This window comes from Antechinus flavipes, chromosome 3, assembly GCF_016432865.1.
Source record: "Antechinus flavipes isolate AdamAnt ecotype Samford, QLD, Australia chromosome 3, AdamAnt_v2, whole genome shotgun sequence".
Classification (NCBI taxonomy): domain Eukaryota; kingdom Metazoa; phylum Chordata; class Mammalia; order Dasyuromorphia; family Dasyuridae; genus Antechinus; species Antechinus flavipes.
Genome location: NC_067400.1, coordinates 203,045,330 through 203,065,114, shown reverse-complemented (window position 1 = coordinate 203,065,114; position 19,785 = coordinate 203,045,330). Strand labels below are relative to the sequence as shown.

The 19,785-nt window shown below is 33.4% G+C and overlaps 1 protein-coding gene across 2 annotated transcripts in view; it reads left to right on the top strand.

Annotated features, from left to right (window-relative positions):
* The window catches only part of SYAP1 (synapse associated protein 1), a 37,120-nt gene extending 19,499 nt beyond the window's left edge, over window positions 1-17,621 (top strand). Inside the window, exons 6-10 of one of the 2 annotated variants that reach the window (XM_051984442.1) lie at window positions 5,015-5,163; window positions 9,121-9,179; window positions 9,639-9,786; window positions 13,202-13,246; window positions 14,020-14,111. In XM_051984442.1, coding sequence (XP_051840402.1) covers window positions 5,015-5,163; window positions 9,121-9,179; window positions 9,639-9,786; window positions 13,202-13,242 — 397 coding nt within the window. In that variant the 3' untranslated portion in view covers window positions 13,243-13,246; window positions 14,020-14,111. Of the gene's footprint in view, window positions 1-5,014; window positions 5,164-9,120; window positions 9,180-9,638; window positions 9,787-13,201; window positions 13,247-14,019 lie in introns of both variants that reach the window. The other variant, XM_051984440.1, reaches the window with a different exon arrangement.
* The last annotated feature ends 2,164 nt before the right edge of the window (window positions 17,622-19,785 follow it).

Below are 19,785 nucleotides of genomic sequence, written 5' to 3'. Positions count from 1 at the left end.
CAACAACAAAATTATGTGATGATCAATTCTGATGGACATGGCTCTTTTCAACAATGAGATTGTTGCCAGTTCCAATGATCTTGTGATGAAGAGAGCCATCTATACCCAGAAAGAGGACTGTGCGAACTGAATGTGAATCACAACATAATATTCTCACTTTTTGTTTTGTTGCTTGCATTTTTTCTTACTCCTTTTCTTTCTTTTTTATCTGATTTTTCTTATGCAGCAAGATAATTGTATAAATGTTTACATATATTGGATTTAACATGTTTTAGCATGTTTTAACATATTAGATTGTTTGCTATCTAGAGGAGGGTGTGGGGGGAAGGAGGGGAAAATTTGGAAAGCAAAACTATTGCAAGGGTCAATGTTGAAAGATTATCTGTCTTGCTTTAATAAAAAAGAAAAGAAATGTGATGATCACTTCTGATGGACATGGCTCTTTTCAACAATGAGCTGATTTAGACCAATTCCAATAGACTTGTGATAGAACCACCTGCATCCAGGGAGAAAGGACTATGGGGTTTGAATGTGGATATCAGCATAGTATTTTCATCTTTATTTATTGTTTACTTTTGCCTTTTTGATCTGATTTTTCTTGTGCAGCATGATAAATGTGGAAATATATTTAGAGGAATAGGACCCTATATTGGATTGCTTGTTGTCTAGCAGGGAAAGAGAAGAGGGAGGAGAGGGAGAAAAATTTGGAACTCAAGGTTTTGCATTATATTTGCGTGTATCTTGAAAATAAAAAGCTATTATTCAAAAAAATGTGGAAAATATTGTGAAGATGGAAACATCAGAATTTGGCAACTGAATGCATGTCAGATGCAGGAATATGAGACGTTCAGGATTAATAGTGAAGTTATAACTGAGAGACTGGACGGATTTTTGTGCCTTAGACAAAAATATTGATATTTGGAAGAGGAAAAAGATATGGAGGAAAAAATAATGAGTTAAATCTGAGATTTTGTGTTTGAAATGTCTGGTAGGCAGTTGCAGTTCTGAAAGTCAGGAACAAGACACTGGGGCTGAATTATACATGTCTATATGATATGTTATAACCCTAACAAGGAAAAGAGAGATCTTAGCATAGAGTCTTGTTGAATGGCAAAGGAGATGAAGTATAATAAAAGAAACAGGAAAATAAATATTGTCATGAAATTCAAGGAAAAGAAAATATTCTGGAAAATCAAGGTGTTCAGCAGGATCAGATGTAGCAGTTATATTGAAAAAGATGGGGACTGAGAAAAGAACATTAGATCTGGTAGTTAAGAAACCATGGGAATCTTTAAAAAGAATAGTTGAGTGCTGAAGTTAAAAAAAAAAGTCATTTCAAAGGGTTAAAAAAAGAGAGGGAGAAGCTGCAAGAAATGAAGCTGGCTTGCTCTAGTTTGAGAAAGAGAAGCAAGATTATAGCATAGATAATAGCAAGGATTACAGAATCTATTGAAGGTTTTTTGTTTTGGTTTTTGTTTTGCTAAGACATTTGCGGTTGTGACTTGCCCAGGGTCACACAGGAAGTGATAAGTGTCTGCGACCAGATTTGAACTAGGGGCTCAGTTTTAAGGAAATAGATATGGAATTAGGAGATAGGGAAGAATTGAAGTTTGAAAGGGATGATTGAGGTTGCATTCTTTTGAAAAGATAGGTGGGTAGAGGAAGGGAAAGAAAAAGCACAAGAAGAGAGATCCTTGCTAAGGAATAGGGCTTACTTTATTATCAAACTTAGGAGGAGAGTTGTAAGTACTTGTTTTTTGAGACGAAAAGAATGGAAGAAAAGGAGGGAATTCCTGTTGAACGATCTTAGTGCTCTTCAGTAAAGTATGATGTCCTCAGCTAAGGGATATTGTGGAGGAAAAACTATGAGATGCTTTAGGAGAAAAGAGAAGGTTTAGAGTAACAGTGGAGGCCCATTTGAAGCTGGGTAATGAATGTATAATGTACTCAGTCAGCACAGTACAATTAGTTGTGTGATTTCCTTCAGTTCTGTTTAGCTATTTTTGAGTAGTAGTAGAAAAGTCATATATAATTGTAATTTAGGACTGAGGTTTGGACAGAGATCAACAGTAATAGGACAAGATGAGGGCTTCAATTGCCAAGGACAGTGTAGAGTTGAAACACCCAACTCCAGGGTCAAGTTGGGAAAGTAAGGAAGGAAGTCAGAACAGCTAATAGCATGAGAAAGCCACTGAAATGTAAATTGTAATTCTTGAAGTTAAAGAATAGATTTAGAAAAGAGGAAACCTAGAAGAGATATCATGTTAGATGATTGTAGCCAGATAGATGAATGTCATAATAGGGAAGTGGATCACTTATGGATGATGGAAAGATTCATTATACGAACATCTCTTTGTGTGACTGAGGTGGATTAAAGGAGTAAGTCATAGGATTTAAGGAAGTTGTAGAACTAAAAGGTTATGCAGCTTGAGGGAAAATCCATTGTGGATGTTGAATTCCCCTGGCATAAGGGTGTGTGTTGGAGAGGAGAGAAAAATAATGGGCCAAATATTCCTTGAGAAAGGAAGGAAAATTATCTAGGAGCCAATATACTGCAGACATGATGTAGTCTCAGAAGAAAATTTTGATTGAGTGTATTATAAAGGAGGAGACTTTCCCAAAAGATAGTAGAAAAGAGAAAGTCTGGAAATAGCAGTGGGGATAAAAAGGAGTACTTTGATACCACCTTAAAAACTTGTGATGTAAAAGGGTTAGCCAGTACTAAAGAGAATATGTGTGTTATGCTTATCCCCAGAAGAAAGCCAGGACTCGATCAGGACTCATTGCTGGAAGGAGTTCTATACAAAAAAATCTCAGTCACCAGTGGATCTTGATGTTTAACTAGCCATAGATTTCATCCTGCTGCTGCAGCATCTGATACACAATAGGAACTTAATAAATGCTTGTTGGTTGATTTCCTTAAGAGGGTGTTTTCCTAATTTCAAACATTGGACTTGGAAACAGACTTTTGTTACACAAATTGGGGAATAATAAGTTTGTTATTCATTATTCACAAATAGGTACTTTTCTTTCAGGGTGAGCAAATTTTCCTATTTTCACATTTTTTTATTTTTAAAATACATGCAAAGACAGTTTTCAACATTCACACTTGAAAACCTTGTGGTCCAAATTTTTCTCCATCCCTCCCCTATTTCCCCCATCCCCTAGACAGCATAGATTAAAATTGCAATTCTTCTGTACATATTTCCACATTTGTCATGCACAAGAAAAATCAGATCAAAAGGGAAAAAAATGAGGAAAAAACAAAGCAAGCAAATAACAGTGCAAATACTATATTATGATCGACATTCAGTCCCTTTAGTCTCTCTCCAGATGAGATGGCTTTCTCCATCACAAGTGGAATTGGCCTGAATCACCTCATTGTTGAATGGAGCCACATCCATCAGAATTGATCATCACATAATTTTACTATTGCTGTGTATGCTGTTCTCTTGGTTTTACTCACTTAGCATCAGTTCATATAAGTTTCTCCAGGACCTTTCTGAAATCATCCTGCTGATCATTTCTTTCTTTTTCCTTTTTTTTTTTTTAATGATAGCTTTTTATTTTCAAAATATATACAAAGATAGTTTTCAGTATTTACCCTTGCAAAAACCTTGTGTTTCAAATTTTTCCTCTCCCCTCAATAGCAAGTAATCAGAAATAGGTTAAACATGTATAATTCTTCTATACATATTTCCACATTTATCATGCTGGACAATAAATATCAGATCAAAATGGAAAAATGAGAAAGAGAACAAAAAAAGCACACGACAACAAAAGAAGTGAAAATGCTATGATGTAATCCACACTTAGTTCCCACAGTCCTCTCTCTGGATGTAGATGGCTCTCTTTATCACAAAATCATCGGAACTGGCATCAATCATCTCATTGAAAAGAACCATATCCATCAGAATTGATTATCACATAATTTTGTTGTTGCTGTGTTGTTGGTTCTGCTCACTTCACTTGGCATCACTTTGTGTGAGTCTCTCCAGGCCTCTCTAAAATCATCCTCCTGATCATTTCTTATTACCAATAGTAGTCCATAACATACGTATACCATAGCTTATTTAGCCATTTCCCAACTGATGGACATCCACTCAGTTTCCAGTTTCTTCCTGCTACAAACATTTTTGCACATGTGGGGCCCTTTCCCTCCTTTAAGATCTCTTTGGGATATAAACCCAGTAGAAACACTGTTGGATCAAAGGGTATGCACAGTTTGATAACTCTTTGGGCATAGTTTTGAATTGCTCTCCAGAATTGGATTAGTTCACAATTTCACCAACGCTGTATTAGTGTCCCAGTTTTCTCACATCCCCTCCAACATTTATCATTAATTTTTCCTGTCATCTTAGTGAATCTAAATGTAGTGGTACCTCATTGTTCACAATAATCTTTTTAATAGAATGAACATTAAACTCATTTTGTAGATAGAGAAATGATGGATTTGGGTTTTTTTTTTTTTTAATCTAAAGTTATTCCTCAAGATATCATATACAATAGTAAGATCAGGATAATATGTCCCTGCGCTCTATCTCATCCCTTTGCTAAACCATGGATCTGCATGGTTTAAGGGTGTGTGAAATAAACACTGAATTCCTGGAATATTCACCACACTATAGTGTTATTATGTGAATTACAAGTATACATATCTATACATGCCTCTTAATTTATTAAATTCTGGTCTCATCATTCAATAAGTATTTATTAAGCATTTAATATATGCTAGGCATTGTGTAAAATCACCAGGAATATAAATAACCAAGATAGCCCTGTCCTTTAGGAACTTGTGGTCAGTTTTCTTGGTGTTAGCATTTATGAAGTAGATTTCAGATTACTAAAATCATCTCCTAATCTAGAAGATTTTTTTTTCATCCTATATTTTTACTGTAACATTTACTACTTATAGAGAGATCACTGTTCATTTTTTTTACTATTTGATATATTTTTTTTAATTCCAAAAACTGAAAAGGATGTCTTTAACACTTTTATTCATATTTTTCTTCAGTGTAAAAGAGGAAGTATTTTGGAGGAATTATTTTTATCGTGTCTCCCTGATTAAACAATCTGCACAGCTGACTGCACTGGCAGCCCAACAGCAGGCTGTGGGAAAGGAGGAAAAATACAGTGACAGAGAAGGTGACTCACAGTTGACAGGTACTTCACTCTGTGAAAAGATTTTTTGCTTTTTTCTTAGATAAGTCTTTGAGATTTTGAATCTGTTAAACTCAAATGATGATTTTGGTGTGGTGGGAGGTGGTGGTGGTAAATTTTTCCTAGAATAATTAGTTACTTCTTAAGTGTCTTCCTCTCATCCCCCAATCCAGTCCATTAAGTGATATTTCTTCAAACCTTTCTCTTTTCTAGACTTTTTCAGTTTTTTTTCATTTTTGTGTGATAGCTTCTCCATTAGTTCACCAGTCATTCTGTCCATATTCTATCTTTTGCTTTTTATTTACCATTTGTTTTACATTAGTACCATGATATCATATGTCTTTATTATGATAGTACTTTTTTCAGTGCATATGAAATTTAATATATAATCCCAATATTGCCATGCTTGTTTTAATCCTGTTCCTTTTCATTTTTTTTTAATAATACTTTTTTATTTTCAAAATACATGCAAAGATAGTTTTCAGCATTCATTCTTTCAAAACATTGTGTTCCAGATTTTTCTCCCTCCTTTTCTCCCACCTCCTTCCTTAGACAGCAAGTAATCTAATATATGTTAAACATGTACAGTTCTTTTCTTATATGTATTTCCACAATTATGCTACACAACAAAAATCAGATCAAAAAGGAAAAAAAATAAGGGGGAAAGCAAGCAAACAACAACAAAAAACGTGAAAATACTATGTTGTCATCTACATTCAGTCCCCACAGTACTCTTTCTGGATGCAGAGGCTCTCTCCCTCACAAGTCTATTGGAGTTCGCCTGGACCACACCTTAGTGTTGAAAAGAACCATGTCCATCACAGTTGATCATCACATAATCTTGTTGTTGTGTACAATGATCTCTTGGTTCTACTCACTTCATTTAGCATCAGTTCATGTAAGTCTCTCCAAGCCTCTCTGAACATCATCCTGCTGATTGGTTTTTATAGAACAATAATATTCCATAACAGTCATATACCATAACTTATTCAGCTATTCCCAGCTGATGACCATCCACTCACTTTCCAGTTCCTTTCTACTACAAAAAGGACCGATACAAACATTTTTGCACATATGAGTCCCTTTCCCTTCTTTAAAATCTCTTTGGGATACAGACCCAATAGAAACACTACTGGATCAAAGGGTATTCTCTCCATAATGGTTGGATCAGCTCATAACTTCACCACCAATGCATTAGTTCTCAGTTTTTCCACATTCTCTCTAACATTATGTTTTCCTATCATCTTAACCAATCTGAGAGGTATGTAATGGTACCTCAGTCTTAATTTGCATTTCTCTACTCATTAGTGATTTAGAACATTTTTTTATATTACTAGAAATAGCTTTTAGTTTCTTCTGAAAATTGTCTATTCATATCCTTTGACCTTTTGTTAACTGAAAAATAGAGGAATATAAATTTGAGTCATTTCTTTATGTATTTTAGAAATGAGGCCTTTGTCAGAACCCTTGGATATAATTTCCCCCCCCACTTTCTGTTTTCCTTCTGATTTTGGCTGAATTGGTTTTGTTTTTATAAAAACTTCAATTTAATATAATCAAAATTACCCATTTTGCATTTCATAAAATTGTCTAGTTTTTCTTTGGCCACAGATTCTTAACTTTTTCACAGATCTGAGATGTAGACTATCCCTTGTTCTCCTAATTTGCTTACAGTATCATCCTTCATTTCTAAATCATGAACCCATTTTGACTTTATCTTGGTATAGAGTGTTAAGTGTTGGTCAGTGTCTATTTTTGCCATAGTTTTTCAATTTTTCTCAGCAGTTTTTGTCAAATTGCATAATCCTATCTCAGAGGCTAGAGGCTTTGGGTTTATCAATCACTAGATTACTATAGTTATTGACTATTTTGTTCTGTGAAACTAACTCTGTTTCTTAGGCAGTAACAAATTGTTTTGATGACCACTGCTTTATAATATAGATTTAGGTCTGGTAAAGCTAAGCTACCTTCATTTGTAATTTTTTTCATTCCCTTGACATTCTTGACCTTTTCTTCCAGATGAATTTTGTTATTATTTTTTCTAGCTTTATAATTTCTTGGCAGTTTGATTGGTATGGCACTGAATAAGATTAATGTAGATAGAATTGTCATTTTTATTGTATTAGCTTGGCTTACCTATGAGCACTTGATGTTCTTGGTGTTTAGATCTAACTTTGTGTGGAAAGTTTTTTGTAATATTTCCTTTTAAAAAATACTTCTGACCTCCATAATGACTTTTGTCTCCTTCCTTTTTCTCTCCTTTCTTCCCTCCCTCCATCTCTCCCTCTTTCCCTATCTCCCTTCTTCCCTGGCAATTGGGGTTTAGTGACTTGCCCAGGGTCACACAAGTAAGAAATGTTAAGTGTCTGAAACCACATTTGAAATCAGATCCTCCTGACTTAAGGACTGGTGCTCTATCCACTGTGCTACCTAGCTGCTTGTCTCTGTTTCTTTATATCTAATTCCCACAGTAAATTTTTCCTTCAAGTTTGCTAACTGATGTGGCTAAAGATGTGATTCTCTGACATACATTTAGTTTTGATTCATTTCTAATTAATCTAGGTGCCGTGAAATTAAACAATTTAATTTTTTACTTCATGACATTTCATGATAGTCTTAGTCATTTAGAAAAATAAGTCTTCATGGATGAGTGAGACATATAGCTATAGATTTTAATTTGACTGCAGTCCTAAGTTTATATATTATGTGTTAACTTTTGAAGTTTAGTGTTTTATTATGGGCAATGAAATGATATTTCTTTTTTTTTTTTAATTAGATTTTTATTTTGCAAAATACAAAGATAGTTTTCAACATTCACTCTTGGAAAACCCCATGTTCCAAATTTTTCTCCCTTCCCTAGACAGCAAGTAGTCATATATAAGTTAAACATATGCAGTTCTTCTGAACATATATGATATTTCACTCAGTGATGTCATCAGGTCTCATAGATTCAGCTATTATTTTTAAGTAAACGATTCCCAAATCTCTAGATCTACTCCTTCATTTTTCCTCTGAACCACAGCCCCACATTTTCATCTGCCTTATGGACATCTTGAAGGGGATATTCAGTAGGTGACTCAAACAACATATTGAAAAATTACCATAGTTTGTTGTTTCTATCTTTACAAAATCTGTTCTATATGTTCCTTTGTCTCCATTCACACAGACACCCTTACCATCTCTCCCCAGTAGCATTCGAATTGATCCAGACCAGTTTACATTCCTTCATTACCCCTTCGGCAAACTCCAGTTAATTTGACAAATATGTCAAATAAAGTGTCTTCCACTCTTTTCTCTTTATATGTCTCCTCCCTAAGCATTGTAAAATCCAGCAGCTCTAATTTTTTTGTATCATTCATACTACACTTTGTCTCTTTTTTGTACCACAGTCTTGGAACACTGCCATCCTTATATCAGGCTTAGCTTTTGTGGTTTATTTCGTCTCAACTTTTGCAGGAGACTTTTCTCAGTTCTTCCAATTGCCTTTCTTCTCATGCTATCTTTTATTTTTTCTGTAGGTATCTTATATGTATTAGTTACATAAAGTGTCCTCCATTGGAATGAGAACTCCTTGAGAGCAGGGATATTATTTTTGCCTTTCATTGTTTCCAAAGCACTTAATATAGTGCTTGATGGGGCCTAGGTGTTTGTTGATTTGACTTTGTACATGAAGGACAATGGAATTAAACTACCTTAAGGGTCTTTCCTACTATAGTTTGAAAAATAATAGTATATATCTGTAGGAAAGAGAATTGACCTGAAACCTAGCCTTATATCAGTTCATTCTTTTGCATTTTATTTATAAATTTTATTGGGTGGAACATGAATGTAAGAACAAAAAATTATGCTCGTAATTTAAAGTTAAGGAATTTTAAGATGCAACAATCCATTCATGGAAATTTTAGTCAGAATTACTTAAAATTAATCCAGGAATTATCTTTTTGTATTCTTACTTCATAGAGACAGTCCGACCTAAAACACCACCTGTTGCAATTAAATCTCAACTTAAACCTCAAGAGGTAATATGCTTTTATATTATATTTAGAAGTTGAAGTATGAAATTAAAATCAACTTGTCTGCTTAACTCATACTGTTTAAAAGTAGTTATGATATCGGATCTTGTGTCTCTGTTTAAAATGGAGGAATTAAGTGCTTGCACAATCAAAGACTTCAAAGTTGAGACACAGGACAATTTAATGCTATTATTAATTCGTGTGTGTGTGTGTGTGTGTGTGTGTGTGTGTGTGTGTGTGTGTGTAGTGGGGGAGGGAGAGAGTATGTGGGTATGTAAATACTCAATTCCAAGATTAAGAATGATAAAAGCTTTGTGCTAGGGAGGGTAAACATGGCTATTTTCTTTCATAATGAGTGGGACGGAAAAAAAAAAAAAAACTACATTGCTAACTGACTAAAGAAAACCACAGAATGTTTATAGTTACTTTGGAAAACTTTATAAAAACACAATAATTGAATTTCAGGATGAGGAAGAGATATCAACTAGCCCTGGTGTATCTGAATTTGTTAGTGATGCCTTTGATGCTTGTAACTTTAATCAGGAAGATCTAAGAAAGGAAATGGAACAGTTGGTTCTTGACAAAAAGGAAGAGGAAATAACTGTATTGGAAGGTAAGAAAAATTAGGGTATAAATTGCTATTTGACATTCTTTCATATTAAATTGATTATTTTAAAAAAACTTGTATATAATAATAGCTTTAAAAATTTTTTTATTATAGCTTTTTTATTTACAAGTTATATACATGGGTAATTTTATAGCATTGACAATTGCCAAACCTTTTGTTCCAATTTTTCTCCTCCTTCCCCTTATCCCCTCCCCCAGATGGCAGGTTGACCAATACATATTAAATATGTTAAAGTATAAATTAAATACAATATAAGTATACATGTCCAAACAATTATTTTGCTGTACGAAAAGAATTGGACTTTGAAATAGTGTACTATTAGCCTGGGAAGGAAATCAAAAATGCAGGCGGACAAAAATAGAGAGATCGGGAATTCTATGTAGTGCACTGTTCATAGTCATCTCCCAGAGTTCTTTCGCTGGGTATAGCTGGTTCAATTCGTTACTGCTCTATTGGAACTGATTTGGTTCATCTTATTGCTGGAGATGGCCATGCCCATCAGAATTGATCATCATATAGTATTGTTGTTGAAGTATATGAAGATCTCCTGGTTCTGCTCATTTCACTCAGCATCAGTTCATGTAAGTCTCTCCAGGCCTTTCTGAAATCATCCTGTTGGCCATTTCTTATCAAACAATAATATTCATATACCACAATTTATTTAGCCATTCTCCAATTGATGGGCATCCACTCAGTCTCCAGTTTCTGGCCACTACAAAGAGGGCTACTACATTCTTGTACATACAGGCCCCTTTCCCTTCTTTAAAATCTCTTTGGTAGACAGAAGTAGCTACACCCAAAGAAAGAACACTGGGAAACAAATGTGAACTATCTGCATCTTTGTTTTTCTTCCCGGGTTATTTTTAACCTTCTGAATCCAATTCTCCCTGTGCAACAAGAGAACTGTTCGGTTCTGCAAACATATATTGTATCTAGGATATACTGCAACATATCTAACATATATAGGACTGCTTGCCATCTAGGGGAGGGGGTGGAGGGAGGGAGGGGAAAAATCAAAACAGAAACGAGTGCTAGGGATAATGTTGTAAAAAAATTACCCTGGCATGGATTCTGTCAATATAAAGTTATTATTAAATAAAATAAAATAATAATAAAATAAATAAATAAATAAAAATTAAAAATAAAAAAAAAATAAAATCTCTTTAGGATATAAGCCTCATTAGCTTTTTATTTTTCAAGATACATGCAAAGATAATTTTCAATATTCATCCTTGCAAAATGCTGTGTTCCAAGTTTTTCTTCCCTCTCTCTTCCCCCTTGACAGCAAGTTATCCAATGCAGATTAAACATGTGCAGGTCTAAATGTATTTATACAATTAACATGCTGCACAAGAAAAATCAGACCAAAAGTGAAAAGAAAAAAAAAACTTGCAAAGAAACAACAACAATAAGAAAATCTACATTCAGTCCCCACAGTCCTTTCTCTGGATGCAGAGGCTCTCTCCATCACAATTCTATTGAAATTATCCTGAATCACCTCATTGTTGAAAAGAGCCATGTCCATCAGAGTTGATCATCATAAAATCTTCTTGTTACAGTATACAATTTTCTCTTGGTTCTACTTACATCACTTAACATCAGTTCATATAAGTTTCTCCAGGTCTTTTTGAAATTTTCCTGCTGATCGTTTGTATAATATATTCATATACCACAACTTATTCAGCCATTCCCCAACTGATAGACATCCACTCAATTTCCAGTTCCCTGTCACTACAAAAGGGCTATTTCTGTGTAGCTCAGAATGGTGAGGAATCACCATTTAATAAAAAGCTGGAGAGATCTCTAGGAGCAAAGTAAAGTTTAGTGTACGTTCTCGCAAGAACACAATCGAAGGGAGGAGGCATCTTCTGGAACAGGTTTTACACTTTAAATAGTCCCTAATATAAACACTCCTACCACTACTGACCATCGTCCTCATTGGCTGAGGGTTTTACATTCTAAATTTGGGAACTATCCAAGAAATTGAACTTGGCCAATAAGTGTATAGTTGCCCATGTTTGATTGAAGTAGGTAGAAAATGATGTCATGCGAGGATAGCAGGAAAGGGACTTAGGTATGCCCTTGAGTCAATGCTCAAGGACCCTCAGGCCTACTCCAACTCTGAAGTAGATGAAGCTTTTCTTGATTATCACAACTGTTCTGAGATATCTCACCTCATCTCGTTCACTACAAATATATTTTTAAAAAATTCTTTAAAGTGAAAGTTGTTTAAAGTTTAAAAAATTTTTAAAGTTGTTTAATCATTTGAAAGGTAGTGGTATTTTTTTTTAAATTTGTTATAGCTTGAGGTGATTCAGGCCAGTTGCAATGGTCTTGTGATGAAGAAAGCCATCTGCACCCAGTGAGAGGACTGTGAGGATTGTGTATGCCTCACAACATAGTGTTTTCACCTTTTTTTGTTATTTGCTTGCATTTGTTTTCTTTCTCAATTTTTTTTCCTTTTTGATCTAATTTTTCTTGTGTAGCATTATAATTGTGGGAATATGTATAGAAAAATTGTACATGTTTAACATATATTGGATTGCTTGCTTTCTAGGAGAGGGAGTTGAGGGAAGGGTGGGAGAAAAAAAATTGGAACACAGTTTTGCAAGGGTGAGTGTTGAAATGAAAACTATGATGTTTTCATAATAAAGCTTAAAAAAACTTTTTAAAAAATTAAAAAATTTCTTTTAAAATGGCTTTTTATTTTTCTAAATTCTAAACACATGAAATATTTATATTCTATTAAATGATAACTTATAAGTTATTTTTTCTCTAAAAAATTGAAGTATCATAAGTTTGTTTATTCTTAATGCTTAGGAAAAATAATTAATAAAATATTGAGACATGTTTAAAAAAATAAAAATTCTTATCTTCTACTATTAAAATATAGGATATTTTACCAGTTATCAGTAGCTTTTTATTTTTCATTTAGGCAGTAATATTTCAGCAGGCTATTTTTTCCACAATAATTGTTCTAAAGTATTAACCTTATTTAACTCCATTATTTTTTCAGTATGTTTAAAATAACCCATAAACACTGTGATAAGTTTATGAATTTATCATGCCCCAGCAGGCTCATTCTTCCCAACACACATTTTAATTTTGTGTTTTAACATGTATATTACCTTAACTGTGCTTCTCAGTAGTTGTACTTCTTTCAAGAAAAAAAAATTTAATAGTAAGCTTAATTTGTCTTAGCACATCCATAGTAATAAAGTGGAAAAACATAATAACTGTCTTTTGAGAACAGTTCAGTATTTTTAAAGTGGTCATAGATAAAGCTGAACATGATACTGTTGATTCTTTGTATAGGTGGGTTTTTTTTTTAAGCATTGAAGTTTCTGAAAGAAGTTTTTTTAATTTGTTTTTTTATTATGAATATTGTCAACACACAAAGAACAAGAAAACGGATTGATAACATCTGTATACATAATTTAACAAGGTAGTAATACATTTGATGTATTTGTGTTCCTTTCTCTGTTTTCTTCTGTGCCTTTTAAAAATAATCTATTATGTCCTTATAAAATGTCTTTCAAATAGCTCCCCATCCTTATAACAAATTTCTATATACATAATACACATAGTATTAAGGAAAACAAACAAATACATGGACCATATCTAAGAACACTTGTCTTATCCTTATACCTCTAATCTAGCTCCTGTCGGCCAAGATATGGGTGGAAAATGTGTTTCATCATCAGTCTTTTGCTACTTTGATCAAAGTTCTGACATCTTTCACAGATTTGTGTACTATAATTTGTTTAGGCATTGATTCAGTTGGTGGCACTTATTTTGTTTCCAATTCTTTGCTTTAAAAAAAAAACAATCTTATTGTCTCATAATTACACTTAACAATTTCTGGTTTTCTTTTTGTCATCTTTACCAATCTTCTGAAGATGAAGTAAAAATTTAAGCTTGTTTTTAATTCATTTTCTTACGTTATGAATGATTTGAAGCATTCTAAAAACATAGTTATTGGGGTTAACTAGGTGGCACAGTGGATAGAGCACCAGCCCTGAAGTCAAGAGGACCTGATTTCAAATCTGGCCTCAGATACCCTACACTTCTTAGCTGTGTGGCCTTGGGCAAGTTACTTGATCCCAAATGCCTCAGCAAAAATAATAATAATGATGAAATATGGTTATCCATTGCTTGTATATCTTCATTTGAAAATTCCCTGTTCTTATACTTTGACCTTAATTTTGTTTCCAACAGAAGAATCTGCAGATTGGGAAAAAGAACTACAGCAGGAACTTCAGGAATATGAAGTGGTAACAGAATCAGAGAAACGGGATGAAAATTGGGACAAAGAAATTGAAGAAATGCTTCAGGAAGGAAATTAACAGTTTCATGTAATATATATTCTTTAAACAGTCCACACACTGACATGAAATTCTGTTAGCAGCCTGAACTTCCCTTAATAAGAAGAAACTGAAGAGTATATAATGGCACATTGAAGATCAGTTTATAGGGGGAAACCAGCATATTTCTTTGTTTATAATGAATATAATTCATTCCTAATAATCACCATAACAATAGCTTATTTGAATACTTAGGAACCCTACAGGCTATAATTGATGTAAATGTAGAAGAAAATGAAGAAAGATTTTAGAATACTTTGAGAAATTTTAGAATTTCTTTGAGGTTAAAAGTAGGACATCATTAATTTATTCTTTATGCAGAGTTTTATAAAATTTCTTCATATTTGTACTTTTATCACTGAAAGTGCTCTATACATATGCATTAAAATACTTCATTCTCTTTAATTATTATCTCCTAAATGACCAAATCATGCCAAAGAACTTAGAGGAAACATTTCAGAATTACTGTATGGGAGTAGCTTTTTTGGGTAAGTATTTTCTGGAAATCTACCTAAAAGCCCAGAAATTTACTTCATATTGATTTTCAATAGTTTAACCCTGGAATTGTTTCTAGTTTATAATTAGAAAACCATTACCATAGTATGAGCTTTTTTTTTTTTTTTAATGGAGAATGCAGAGCTAGTCACTTTTTTTAACCGTAAATAATTTTAATGATTTTCTTTTTGAATTATTTTTGCCACTATCATTTCAGATCTTGTAGGTGTGTTCAAATCTTTTTTTGTATTAATGGTCCACAGAAGATATTTAAATTTACCTTTTTTTTTTCTTGTTTAAGTAGAATTGACATGTATAAATACCTTAGCTTCATACTAATTAAACAGTTTTATATTTGTAAAAAGTTTTTATGTTCCTCTGGATAGAGACATGCCAGAGTATTACTAACCATTGCTGACTGCACCCTGCTGAGCAGTGCTAGTAAAGACATTTTTTAAAGGGACAACACTAATTCCATATAACAAACTACTAGAGCATTTGATACATTCTGAAGCCTTTACATTTCATTGAAGGTCTTTATTTCCCAGGGTAGGGTTGGTGCTGATGGTTAGCAGTTTTTTAATAGGAAGGAAAATACTCTATTAGCAACTCAGGTCTGCAGACATTATCCCTTAACATATATTTTAACAGAAACTCATGGTGTGTCATGTTGCCTCTGTGCTAATAAATTGTAAATTACCAGTCAAGATCAAACCTAACACCTCAGGGTCTTAATTTTCTAAAAGTATGGAACAACTGATAAGTTTTCAAGATTTTAAAATCTATAATGGGTTTCTTTTTGAAGGGTACAAAGGTTGAGAGAAAGGGAACCTCTTCCTGAAGACCTTTCTATCAATGGGAATCTTAATTAATAGGGTGATGTTGGGTAGTAAAGACAAGCAATGAAAGGTAGGAAATGTTTGCTTATTGATAGAGCTGTGGAGTTTCTGCCCAGGGAAACAGGTAAAACAATTTAGGGTAGAGGGAGGCAAAATGTTATGAGCCAGTGAGCTTAAATAGCAATAGAACCATGAGACAACTTTAGCAAAATATATTTTGCATGATACAGTTGGTCATTGAATTTTATTTTATTTTATTATTAGGCAATTTTTTTTGCTTAGGCAATTGGTCACACAGCCAGGAAGTATTAGGTGTCTAAGGCCAGTTTTGAATTCTTGTCCTCCTGAATTCAGGGCTGGTACTCTACCCACTACACCAACTAGCTACCCGTTGAATTTTAAAACATAGCTTAGTTATGAATTGTCCTGTAAATATCTTTATAAATGAAAGAGAAAAGCAAGGCCTTATTTTTCTGACATTGTCAGAAAATGATTTATAGATATCTAAATTTGCCAAGTAACTGAAATTGAATCCTTTACTAAAACTGGGGAGAGGAGGGGGAATTTACATCTGAATTAAAGCTCCAGTCTTTATCAATAGGTTCTACTGTGCCCCATTTTTACCATCAGTTATAATATTAAAAAATTGTGGGTTTGCAGAAAAGGAGCAGATAACTATCAAATCAGTAAGGTTTTTTTGTTATGCAAAATTTTGCATAATTCCAAGTCAGTAAACTTTAAGGGTAGCAGCATATTGAAAGAAATAATGGGGTAACTTTTTTCAGTGGCATGGTTTTCTGGTTGCCACCTGTAATCCAGATTGAAATTGTTTGAAATCTAACTGCTTATCCAATATAAATACATATTGGATAAGAATAAATGTTTAAAAAGCCAGCAATTATGAATAGCATAAAATTTAAAAAAAATTTTTTTTGCTGAGGCATTTGGAGTTAAGTGACTTGCCCAGGGTCACACAGCCAGAAAGTGTTACTTAACCCTTGTCTGAGGCCAGATTTGAAGTCAGGTCCTCTTGAATTCAGGGCTGGTGCGCTAGCCACTGTACCACCTAGCTGGCCTAATAAAATTATTTAAGCTAGTTTGGGCAAATATATTTAAATACTAAAATATCGGAGTAGATCTATATTATAGGTTATAAGTGTTCAAACAGCGTGGAACAAATCCACAGAGGGCTGCCATTTTTGGCAAGAAAAAATTTTCTGTTGAGTTAAACTTGGATCTGATCTAGTTTTCCCTCTTCATTTTAAAATGGAAGCCCTTAGTTCTAATTTTTAAGATTTTTAAGTCAATGATTTTTAAATTGGAAATGAAGGATTTATCAAGGTACATTATAGTCACTATATATATCTTTTTCATATTCTCTTTTTTAAGTGAGTATTTTCAAGGTCAATAGTGCTCAAGATTAAAGCATTTTAAGGAATATAAACAATTTTTTTTTACAATTACAACATTACAATTTCTCTATGACTTACAAAATATGTGTACATAATCTTATATTTTTAGATATAAATATTCTGATGGAGTTTGTGTAGGGTGGTTTTTTGTTTTGGAGAGTTTTTGCCTTTGATAGGAGGAAACACTAAAATATTAAGAAATTAATTATATAACTGGGTCTCACAGTTTCATTTTGGGAGTTTGCTGTGTTGTGTGTGCTTTTTTTTTAAATTAAAAAAATTAAAGACAGTTATTGCCAATAATTTTATCATGAGGAATAAGGTAAGTTACTTCGTAAAGTTTCACATCCTAAATTAAGGAAAAGCCTAAAATGATACATAATCCATAATTTGTTACCAAGAAGAATAGTGTCTTATATTAAAGCTCGTTATAAGCTTAAGATAACAGCACATGAAAAAGTATATATATGTATGTAATTGTTGAAAGCATTTAAAGCAGGTATTATAGCTACTTTAAAAATCTGTTAATTCCTCATTAAACCATTATGAATCATTAATGATTTGCTCAGGGATTCATTTAACTATTGCTATTTGTAATTTTTATTTTTAAAAAATTAGCATGGAATTCACTCAATACATCCAGATAACTTAGCTTAATTATAAATTTTTGATGCACTTTATCCTGAATAAATCCTGATTTCAGAAGGAAATTTTGCATTGTGGGCTTTTTTTTTAAATTTTTAAATGTTCTTTCTTTGAAATAAACATAAGTGAATTCACAAAATTGGAAGATTTTGACTTGAGGCAAAATAGTTTAAATTGTATTGTCAATAAAATGAAGTTATATCCTTAACATATAATTTACCTTTTTTTCTTTTGAAAATATAATTTGTCAAAAATATATTCACCAACTATGTGCCAGCTATTGTGCTAGGTGCTTAGAAGTATAAATATGAAGAATTAAACAATCCTGGTTTCAGTTAAGTTACATCATGACAATATTAGTTATACAAAGATATTATTGGCCCATTATTAAGGCCCACATATTCTGAAGTTTGCACATTGTTTGATTTTGAGTTTTTCTTCATTAACAATAATCTGCCTTATAATACACACTTCACTTTTGTGAACAGTGGCACTCACTTGAAATATAGTTTAGTCTGGCTTAGAGAACTGAGGAGAGCTAATGTGCATTGAAAAATTAAAACTATGACCTGGGATTACTTCAAGTCATGTTTTGTTTTGTCGAAGGGTTAAGTGACTTGCCCAGGATTCCACAACTAGTGAGTGTTAAGTGCCTGAGGCCGGATTTGAACTTTGGTCCTCCTATCTCCAGGGCTGATACCCTTTCTATTGGGCCATCTAGCTGTCCCTGAAGTAATGTTTTAATAAATTAACGAAAATGTATTATTACCATATAGTATTTCATTGGAAACTACTAAAGCATCTAAACTATTGTCACACTTAATCCCTAAGCTGCTCTGCCCTCTCCTTATACCCTATAGAATGTCTTCTATTCTGTTGTTAACAAACTACCATCCTTACTGGACTCTTCTTCCATTTACACTCCTGCCTTGTAGTCAAGGAAACCTGACTCTTCTCAAAGGATGCTAAATCTCACTTACCTCATGCAGTACTGAATGCCTCTTCTCTTTACCTTCTCTCATATTTCCTATCATATTAAAGTAGAAACATATATTTCCTGCTCCTCATTATCATTTCCAGACCTCCCTGTTGCTATCATTGCAAGTTTTCTTTTGAGATTCAGTCTCTCTGGATAATAAATAGTGGTTACCTACCAATTCCTAAGAATTTCTGTATACCCCAAAGCCTTCTCTTCAGCTTGAAGTCTTCAGCATACATTTTGCTGACTTTAATGCTCTTATTTTAATGCTAATAAATGAAGTCACACATTATCCCCTGGGTTCACTTCAAATCTCCTTAAAACTGACTCCTTCATTGCAATATCTAATCTTTTATTCTTCCCTAATTGATGACTCTTGATGAAATTTTGTAAAGGGTTTGTTCAAGATCTCAGGCTATCCTTTCATTCCCACTTCCTTGGAAGCAGAAGATTTCACTTCAAATTTTACCAAAAAAATTGAGGCACTCTATGGTATGGCACTCTTCCACAACTTTTTACCTCAAGTCTCAAGTTCATTTTCCATTCTTGCCTCCTTTTTTTCAGCCTTGGTGGACAAGATGACAAAGCCATCCCCTCTACTTTGTACCTTGATTGTCTTCTCCTGTCCCAGTCCAGGACTTTCCAAATTTTATGATTCTCCATTCTGTGTATTTGACCACATGTTTACCAACATTCTAAGATTCTACCCCAGCACCAAAAAAAAAAAAAAAAAAAAAAAAAAAAACCTTTACTTGGCCCTGTTGTTGCCTGAACATGTTAATCTCATTCCTTTTCACAGCAAAATTTTATATAAGTTTTTCACTTTAGCTGTTTTAATTTCCACATACTTTTAACAGTTGCAGTTCATTTTCTGACCCTACCACCTGATTATAACTGTTCTCCAAGTTACCAATAGTCTTTTGTTTTTTTTTAATAACTTTTTATTGATAGAACGCATGCCAGGGTAATTTTTTACAGCATTATCCCTTGCATTCACTTCTGTTCCGATTTTTCCCCTCCCTCCCTCCACCCCTTCCCCCAGATGGCAAGCAGTCCTTTACATGTTGAATGGGTTGCAGTATATCCTAGATACAATATACGTGTGCAGAACCGAACAGTTTTCTTGTTGCACAGGGAGAATTGAATTCAGAAGGTATAAATAACCCGGGAAGAAAAACAAAAATGCAAGCAGTTTATATTCATTTCCCAGTGTTCTTTCTCTGGGTGTAGCTGTTCTGTCCATCTTTGAT